At 34.1% G+C, this 10,610-nt stretch overlaps 2 protein-coding genes across 2 annotated transcripts; both read left to right on the top strand.

Annotated features, from left to right (window-relative positions):
• Positions 1-1,956: 1,956 nt before the first annotated feature.
• On the top strand, positions 1,957-4,144 carry LOC122586907 (lecithin-cholesterol acyltransferase-like 1). The gene is made up of 2 exons (XM_043758930.1): positions 1,957-2,447; positions 3,188-4,144. Exons 1-2 carry the CDS (start codon positions 2,026-2,028, stop codon positions 4,101-4,103), a joined length of 1,338 nt encoding a protein of 445 aa, XP_043614865.1. The 5' UTR covers positions 1,957-2,025; the 3' UTR covers positions 4,104-4,144.
• A 1,353-nt stretch (positions 4,145-5,497) lies between these two features.
• On the top strand, positions 5,498-7,565 carry LOC122587369 (U-box domain-containing protein 30-like). The gene has a single exon (XM_043759518.1). It carries the CDS (start codon positions 5,813-5,815, stop codon positions 7,121-7,123), a length of 1,311 nt encoding a protein of 436 aa, XP_043615453.1. The 5' UTR covers positions 5,498-5,812; the 3' UTR covers positions 7,124-7,565.
• The last annotated feature ends 3,045 nt before the right edge of the window (positions 7,566-10,610 follow it).

Here is a 10,610-nt window from a genome sequence, read left to right as displayed (position 1 = left end):
TCTATGAGATGAAGAAATAAGTTTGTTTTTTAATAATGTGTTATATTAATTATTATGTTGTATGTTTCTCTTTAATAAGTTTGTAGTGTTTTTAAATTATGAATAAAAGTCTGTTTTTATTAAAATACAAAGTACACATTACAAAACAAACTTAAATAAAATACATAAAACATACTTAAATCAATATATATAAAACAGACTTAATTATTAGAATACATAAACCAGACTTAATGAAAACGAAAGTGAGGAACCGTGATAAGCTCCATGAAACAATGCTCGTATCTGAAGCCCTTTCCATAATTATCGCGGTACTCCCGATGCGCTGTTGCATAGAGCAACTCATCAGAATGAATCTGGGCATTCAACCTCGTATAAATTGTCTGGAACTGATTACATTCATTGCGAATCTTATTGAAGTGACCTAGTATTTGAGATACGCTCCGTGGACCTTCAGTGGTGCGTTCGTTGAAGCTTTCACATATGTTGGTCCAGTAGATTTTTGGGGTTTTGGGTTAACCATTTCAGAAACTTGTATCCAACACTTGCATAACAAAAGATCTTCGGATTCAGTCCACACTTGTATCGCCATCTTAAAATTGAATGGTTTGAGGAGGATAAAAATGAGTTGAAATAAATTGTTTAGTGATTTGAATTGGTTGTGTTAAGTTGAGAAAATGTTAGAGTTCAAATAAGGAAAAGTTAATTTGAGCGTTGAGAAACAAAAAAAAAAATAAAAAAAATCAAACGGCTACAAATGGCCCACACCGAGCGTTTTCGAACTTCTTGGCGGAGAACAAGGAAGAGAACGCAAGGACGAGAACACCCATTGTCAATAGCCATCGAGCGTCCTTGTGGCCTAAGACGCAGCCGGGGACGCTTTATAAGCACCGGCCTTAGTACGTAGTAGCCTTAGTACGTAGTCTAAAAGAATAAAGTCGATTTCTTTACTTTAGATATATAATATCTTTTGATGGTCAAATTTAAATTTAAAAACCTCTTTTACATCACCACCAATTACTTTTTGATCAACGGAGCCGAAAACTGTTACTCATAGTTTACTTTTACGTTGATATTTTACAATACTACGGCATCGTTTGGTTATACGCTATACCTCTAGTTTTTAAATTAACCGTATAAAATACCTTTATCATAGTTCCCTTGTACTACGTTCCTTTTAATGCATGCAATACAAAATCGAATGACGCGAAGGACTAGCGATGGATAGGTGAGAGATTATAGACCATAAAAGAACTTTGAAGGCTTCAAGTGTGATGGGATATGATACAAATATTTTAAAACTTTTTGAAAAATATAAGCATGTGTAATGTTTTAACATTGAAAAAAATAAAATAAACAGATAATCTATGTGGTCAGATATATCGGTAAAGTACACGGATAATGGTCTTAGATGCGACTTAATTGGGTCATTCTTTTCGTTAATTTCAAACATTTTTTAGGTTATTCTCAAGATATATACGAGTAATAGTTATCCGGTTATCCTTCTAAAGTACTACTACTATTTAGATTTTAACATAAAATCACTGATATCATCTCTGACTCTATGTAACTATTTATGGGCTGAAGCCCATCATGAGGGATTTCCATGTACTCGGATGCAAATCCATTGGGCCAATCAAAACAAGAAAGCGACTATAAAAAATCTAAACTAAATATTTGTAGAGATAGCATGAAAAATACGATTCTCGTGTGTATTTTTATAATAACTTTTATTGGTTGGTAGATAGGAAGAACCCGCAACCACATTCCGACTTTTATACCCCATCGTTGTAAATTTAATATGACTTTTATGTTTTATGCCCCATCTAGCTAAATGAATTTAACCGGTTAAACCGGTCGATTCGAATTGTTTATTAAAACGTTGGATAAGATGCTCTTTTAATTTGACATTTCCAATTGAACAAAATTCATGCACGTATCACCATTCTCTCACAACCACATATTTCCCATCTTTATATATAAATGATCATCATCGATCACTATAGTAGTGTCCTACTTTGAGTAACTATGGACAAGGTGGTCGGATCGCCCATAATGTTCATAATGGTAACAACTACCATATTGGCTTATTATCCCTCCACTTGCCGGGCCATAATTTGCAATTCTAACCAGCAAGACCACCTCTATCCGGTGGTTCTGGTTCCTGGAGCCGGAGGAAACCAGCTCGAAGCGCGCTTAACTGCGGAGTACAAATCAACGAGTTTGTTGTGCAACAAGTTTTACCCGATTAAAAAGGATAAGGGGGGGTGGTTTAGGTTATGGTTTGAAGTTGGTGTGTTGTTGGCACCATTTACACAATGTTTTGCCGATCGTATGACGCTTTATTATGATAAAGATTTAGATGATTACAAAAATGCTCCTGGAATTGAGACTAGAGTGTCTCAATTTGGTTCTACTCAATCTCTTCTCTACCTTGATCCTTCTCTCAAGTAAGCCCATTTTTATATGTATTATGTTTTCAACAATCATTGCTGCAAAATGATTTAATATTGGTTGATGTACAAATGGGTATTTCCAAATAATAAGCAAAATGGGATGGATGACATTGAGACAATAATGATCCCAGTCCAATCGGTCTAAGATAGGGTGGCCGGTTAGGTTTACTCTGAGATAAATTTTTGTCCGGAGTTCCTAGTTCGATCTTAGGGCCCGGGCGTGATAGTGTGATACCTGGGCAAATTATCAAGTGCTATAAATTGGGATTTGAACTCGGCTTGATGTTAATCTAATAGCGTGTGACATGTCTAACCATTAACACTGCCATTAAAAAGAAACTAGGATAAGCCCAACTTATATTTTCTCCATTAAAAGTCGATCAAAAGAGTAATTTATTGCTATAGAATTTTAACAACTGTTGCAAAACCTCTTCAACTTTAACAAATCATGAAGGAACGGAGGACCGGCCGCAATGTTTTCGAAATTTATGACCAAAAATATTCATTTTTATTAGGTCCATTTTTGAGAAAAAAATTCACAATATATAATTAATTTTCCATTATACGGTTAATAGCAAATTCAAACTTCTTATCTTTTTTTTTTTTTTTTAAGTTTTCAAAATTCTATTAATCAACTAAAAAATGTAATAAAAACTTTGGTCATATTTATAAAGTAATTAAATTTGTAGCTCTAATAATAATGTTCTTGGTCACTCTCTTCACATTTTCCACAGGTATATAACAAGTTACATGGAACCATTAGTAGAGTCACTCCAAAACATCGGCTACAAAGATGGCCAAACTCTATACGGAGCTCCGTACGATTTCCGTTATGGCTTAGCATCTGAGGGATATCCTTCATACGTTGGCACAACGTTCCTCGAAAACCTAAAGCAGTTAATCGAAAATGCAAGTAATACAAACGGTGGAAGCCCCGTAATTCTCATCTCCCACAGCCTTGGAGGCTTATTCGTCCTCCAGCTCCTCAACCGTAACCCACCCTCATGGCGTCAGAAATACATAAAACATTTTATCGCTTTATCCGCTCCATGGGGTGGGACAGTTGATGAGCTGTTAACTTTTGCATCTGGGAACGCGCTAGGGGTTCCCTTAGTGAACCCGTTGCTTGTTAGAAACGAGCAACGGAGTTCTGAGAGTAATTTATGGCTCATGCCACGACGAAAACAATTTCCTAAAGCGAAACCACTAGTCGTCACACCAAATTCGACTTACTCTTCTTTTGACATTTCAAGATTTCTTGAAAATATTGGATTTAAAGAAGGGGTGCACCCTTATGAGACTCGAATCTTACCTTTGGTAGAGAATTTGGCCGCACCAGGAGTTCCTATAACTTGCATTGTAGGAAATGGGGTTGATACCCCGGAAACTTTGTACTATGGGGAAGACGGGTTCGACAAGCAACCCAAGATTTTGTACGGGGATGGGGACGGGACGGTCAATATGGTGAGCTTGTTGGCATTAGAAGATGAATGGAGAGACGAAAAAGATCAGGAGCTTAAAGTGATTAAACTAGCTGGGATTTCTCATACGGATATACTTAAAGATAATAAATCACTTGCTGAAATAATTGATGAAATTACTTGTATCAATTCGGGCATTTCTAGGTCATCACTTGTTTCGAATTTGTGAAAAAAACTATAAAAAGATGAGATAGTATTCTTCAGACCAAACCTTGTAGCTCAATCGATTGTCTTTCCTATACGACTATGCCAAAGTTTATTGTCCTACACATTATTTCTTTGGGCTTGTACATACTGTCCCTTGATTTTTCTTTCGAACCATAAAGATTTCATTAAAATTTAGAAGTACTAGTTAAATACTAGTCATAACGAATAAGAATTACTAAAAATCAAAATTACACCAATATCTATCCATAGTTCTTGATTCATAAACAAGCAAATAATGACTTAATTCTTCTATGAGCTCGATTAGTAAACGAGTCAATAGTTAAGCTCGAATTCGATTCGAGCTCGTTTAGGCTCGGCTCGAAACGAGCTTTTTCCAAATCGAATTCGAATAATTCGCGAGCAGGATTGACTCATTTACACCCTAGTATTGTTAACTCTTTGTTGCTAATAATGAGAGATGAAACGATTCAAACTAGAAACGTTTTTTTTTTAACTGAAACCAAACTCCTATATTGAATCTTAACTGGTTAAAATTTAAAATCATATTAATTTATAAAACCTTTTATTTTTAAACAATGATTATATAAAGGTGAAGTTTTTAGAAACTTGTAAAAGATGAATCGAAGCGTGTGGTTGGAAGGAAAAAATAGTGGTAAGGGATATCGGTTGCAATTGACATAATGAATTTCGGTTAGAAAAAAATATTGTTTTATTTATTTTACGTCAATATACTTGTTTTATTTGAATCAGAACCATAATCCGTATATTTGTTATAAATATCTATAAGATCGCATTTGGTTCACATAATTTGATTAAATTTAATAGAATTAGATTCAATTTGGTTCACTTAATACCGTCACCACCATAATAATACCGTCACCGATACTACTAAACCACCGTCCCTGTCACCATCGCCACATTACGCGTCTACAATGTTCATGAATATTGCTATTGCTCCCACAAACAAAATTCTTTCAAGATTTTCAATGGATAATGATAAATATGTCTAATAATGTGCCTAAAAGTATACCTAATACATTTAAATTTTCAGACATGGATTCCACATATTCTATTTCATGATCTTTACCATTATATTTACCATGTGTGAATCCCTACTCATTAGCTATATTTTAGGCACAATAATCATTTTTCATTTTCAATTCAACACAATTGACTCAAAAGCAAAGCTGTTCCCCAGTCCCTTTCTCTCTCTCTCTCTCTCTTTCGCTATATATATATATATATCAAAATCTATGAGTGACACTATTTGCTTTGCTCATTCTTTGACTTGAATCTTGTTTTTTCTTTTCACGATTTTTGTTTCTACTTTCTGTATTTTAAGTGGATCATATTGTTGAGACTGTTTGGTTTTTATTTCTAATTATATTAGTCCTATCCTTTCCTATTTCCTGATTTGTTGTTTCAATGATTTTACTCTTTTCAGCTTCAATAACAAGCTTTTAACTTTCCTTTCTTTTGCTGGTTGTGTACAATAATAAAGTTATCATCATTATGGTCTTTGATAATGATGATGAAGATGGTGAAAATGAACAACAATATGTTTCTTTTTTTGGTTTTGACCATAACAAACAAAGTGTAGAAAAAATGTCTTTTTAATTAGTGTTTTTTTTCATCCACATGCTTCACCATTTGCTTAGTTTGTTATCTTAAAAATAAAGGGTTTTGCTTTTCTTGTTTTTTGGTCATAAAATGCCTATGTACCAGCCTTCTGTTGGTGGCCAAATTTTGGATCTTGAAACTGCAGTCAAAGATGGTATTTTAGGTGGTGGTGGTGATATATGTGTTACTACTACTACAACAAATGTTGAAAAAATGGATCTAAAGAAGATGATTGAACAATTAGATACACTTGAAGTACCAAGTGTATTTATATGTCCAATCTCATTAGAACCAATGCGAGATCCAGTAACACTTTGTACAGGCCAAACATATGAAAGATCCAACATTTTAAAATGGTTTGCATTAGGCCATTTTACCTGCCCAACAACAATGCAAGAGCTTTGGGATGATTCAGTCACACCAAATTCAACACTTAATCATTTGATTTACACTTGGTTTTCACAAAAGTACTTGTCTTTAAAGAAAAGATCTGAAGATGTTCAAGGAAGATGTTTGGAGCTCTTTGAGACTTTGAAGAAAGTCAAGGGTCAAACAAGAATTCAAACACTTAAAGAAATTAGAAAGATTGTTGCAAGCCATGAATCAGTCAAGAGAAGTTTAGTCAACAATGGTGGGGTAAGCTTTATTTCTTCACTATTAGGTCCTTTTACTAGTCATGTTGTTGGGTCAGAAACTATTGGAATTTTGGTTAATTTAGAGTTAAGTTTAGATGCTATTACAAATTTGTCACACCCCACCAAGATTTCATTAATGGTTGATGTTTTGAATGAGGGCTCATTAGAAACCAAGATAAACTGTGTCAAATTGATGGAAGTTTTGTTTTCGGGGTCCCAAATTGTCCCAAGTTTGAGTCTTTTGGTGGGAGTATTGAGATTAGTGAAGGATAAAAGATACCCACATGGGATATTGGCAGGGCTAAGATTGTTGAAGGTCTTTAGCTCACAAGAATCATTAGCAAAGTCAATTATAAGCATTGGAGGTGTTCCTCAGTTGGTTGAAATGTTGCCTCATTTTAACTCAGAATGTTTAGAATTAGCTTTATATGTTCTTGAATTTCTATCTTGTAATCCTGATGGTGCTTTGGCCCTCAAGAATTGCCCGAATACAATTCCTAGTTTGGTGAAGCTGTTGATGAGAGTATCCGAGTGTTGTACTCAGTATGCGTTGTCGATATTGTGGGAAGTATGTAATCTATCACCAGAAGAATCTGCTGCCACTACAATCAACAGTGGTCTTGCTACGAAACTGTTGCTTGTGATTCAGAGTGGATGCAATGCAGGGCTAAAGCAACGGGCCGCAGAGCTTTTGAAGTTGTGTAGTTTAAATTATACAGATACCATTTTCATTTCAAAGTGCAAGTTAAGTAGAACATTGCAGTGAGGGGAAAATTGGGCAGCAATGAAAAGTTGTTCATATGATTTCCGAAACAATATTCAGTCTAAAAATGGTGCAATGCCCTATCTTGTGTATATCCAACACGCGATTTCATAATTTGCCGTGCAAGAAGGTTTTGAATGAATAAGGTCTTGGTAAAGCATATGAAGGTAAAGTTCATTTCTTTATCTTTGTTTAGGATGATAGCATTGACAGAAGAGTACATATGTTTGCAGTGAATTTGGGAAGATAATGAGATGATGAAGACAAAAGCTTGTATGTTTGCATTTAGTAATGACCAATTGTAATGTGTAGAAAGTTAATGTATTGTTTGGTTGTGATTATGATTTCCTTACAAATCTCATGTCATGGTCCTATGGGGGTGAACCCTTGTAATTCAATTTTGTTTCTTTAATAAATGCTAGAGTAGCTTGAAATTTGTTTGCAATTTCTTGTTATAATTTGATATATATAATAATATTCCAAAGTGATATTTCACTCTTATTTTTATGTCTACAAATCTTCTTTACACATTACATGTTAACGTATGTATGTGTTGGAAAATGAAGTGGATGCAATTTGTAAGGAAAATATTGCATTGCTTTTATATATGCGCTAACAAACACAAATACACAACAAATTTTTTTGACCAACAATTGTTGAATAGAGAGCGTCCCTCGCCATCCAGATCCATAGGTGGGAGCTTATTGAGACCAAAATAGTTGGTTGTCTTAATGGAGCCCATTACTTCCTCGCTGAATAGGCATCTGAGGAAAAACCTTGGAGAAGTTCTCATTAGTGGGATCAATAAGGATTGAACCCTCATTTCATGGATAAAACCCGAATGTTTCACTAAAGACATCTACATCATAGATATTGAAAGTTTACTATAGTTTTTGCATTGCATTGCTTACTTTGGGTAAATTATAAGGGTGAAAACTGAAGAGTGAGTGTAAAACATAGCCATTTTGGAAAAATTGGTGATAGGAAATGACAACTGAAACCAAAAGTTATGTAAGAAATTTTTATTCTTGTCAGCAGTCACCTTCACTCATACAAACTCTGAGCTTTTTTCCGTTCTCTTTCGGTTCATATTAATGTATGTGAATGTATATATAGCTTCTGGCATGAACAAGAAAGGTAAATTGGGAGATTTGCATAAATAAGAAAGGTGAATGAGAGCTTTTATAGAGGATAACCAATTTGGCACGTTTGGGCTTTAACATATTTATTTGTTTTCAATGTACTAGAAGTTTTGATTTTATTTCACAAAGTGATAGTGAAAGGCAGCGGAACATTGTTTGATCCTTGATATTATTAATCGTGTCCGATGGATAATGGGTTCATCACTTCTCCAATCTCCTAAACATTCTTGCAAAAAATATTTGGATTTTACGTATTTGAACTTTTGAAGTGGTAGACAATATGGCTGAGTGAAAACAGCCACAACACATATGTTAATCCTTTCATGGAAGTGCGAGTGAATTGAGCTGAGGCTTGACCACTCCTAATCTTTGGGATTTTCATAGATCTCATCGCCAAATTAGCATGGTTAGATTAAGTAGTATAGTTCAAACTTTTGCTTCTGTAGACAGAGGTTAAAAGTTCGTCCTTACCCATGTAAAAGTCGGAGGTCTTTTTTCTATCATTTAGATGAAACATGGAAGTAGTCACTCTACCTTGATAGTGCTAAGGTTGTGTATATGTCAACCTCCCACATACACTGTTGAAGTATTGAGATCCAAAATCATATAAAACGGCATTGGATGTTTACTTACAACTATAAATCTCATCACCCAGGTGTTATCTTTCTTATAGAGACAAAAAATAAACAAGTGCTAGAAAACGTTTACAATATAGCGGTGTTTAATATGTTGATCCAACCCGTCGTTTTAAGGGTTCAACATCCACTACTTACAAAAATGGTCTTTTTATCTTTAGGTAATGGTAAGACTAATCGAGTAATTGTTGAACTGTTGTGGAATGCTAAAGTTGATTTGATTCTTTGTGCCTCTGTGGTGGATGAATCCCAAGACTTTTAGATTATTTTAAATCGTGACCCTGTTAAGACTATTTTTTTATGAAAGGTATAAATTTTTCATGAATGTCGGGTTTACTGAGTGCCTTAATGTTAGCGTTATGTTACGCCCTGCTATTACTCCATTTAATCATGAAATATTAGCATTGCAATTTGCTTGTCAAATGGCATTATAACTATGTCATGGATCGCCCCATGTTATCATAGAATCTGAATCGGAAATAGCTATCTCCCATTGGATTGTTCAATTTAGTAAAATTTTTACCTATACTTTCACATATACATTGATATACTATCCTCTTAACACTAATGATTAAATTACACTATCAATCTTTTATCTTTTAAAATATCCCCAATAACCTTTTACAACAATTACTTTTACATTAATTATCTACAAACTCAACGCCGCTCCACCACCAACAGTCGCCCCATCATCACACTGTCGTCCTTACGACCACCACCGCATTATATGAGTATCGTGTTAGCCTTCTGTAAAAGGTGATTCTAGGGTTTATTTTTTATTTATAGGTATGCTTATAAAATGTTGTATTGTGCAGTATTTCAATATTAGTGGACGTGTTACACAAACCATATGAATTAGTGATTCATATAAGGGGAAGGGAATATAGGGCTGTTAGACATCTAAGTTGGGTGAAAACCCTCTTACATACCTTTTTTTAAAACCATAGAAATCATGGAGAAACAAACATTTTTTCAAAATATTAAAATATTGGTATGTGAGGGGTTTTTTATCTTGAGTACATAACAACCCCATAATCACTTTTCAATTCATATAAATATAGACTAATAGAAGTAAGAATAACACATATATTTCTTACATTATAATAAGATGTTTATGATTATCAAGAGAACGTTTATCAATTCAGGTAATTTGTGATAATGTGTGTGGTTTGAAAAAGTAATAACTTAGAACAGAATTATTCAATTGAAAACAACCAGAAGTCCAGAAACATGATTTAAACCAACTGAGAAGGTTGAGATCCATGAATAAAGAAGAGAGTAGAGTGGGGTCTTGGTCAAAGATACCAAAATTGTAAATGCCAATAAAAATTTGGTTTCGCTTTTGCCCTACACACCATTTATTAATTCAATTCCTGATTACATCATTGACCCACATTTTATTTTTCTAAACAAACAACTTCTTCTAAAATTGATATGACTAAACCTGTAAACAAACTCAACATGGACTGTTCAGCGGGAAGTTCGTTCGTGTTTTTTATTTAGTTATATGAACGAACATGAACACAAAAATCTGTTCGTTTAGTTAAATGAACGAAGATGAACAAAACTCTTATATGTTCATTTATGTTCATTAATGTTCTATAATCTCTTCGTGAACGTTTGTTTATATTCGTGAACCATTGTTCGTGAATAATAGTTCGCTTATATTCGTGAACATTTGTTTGTTTATGTTCGTTTACATATATGAATACC

The sequence above is a fragment of the Erigeron canadensis genome, chromosome 2 (assembly GCF_010389155.1).
Source record: "Erigeron canadensis isolate Cc75 chromosome 2, C_canadensis_v1, whole genome shotgun sequence".
Classification (NCBI taxonomy): domain Eukaryota; kingdom Viridiplantae; phylum Streptophyta; class Magnoliopsida; order Asterales; family Asteraceae; genus Erigeron; species Erigeron canadensis.
Note: the sequence above shows the minus strand (reverse complement) of the source record. Positions and strands in the feature narration are given on the sequence as shown.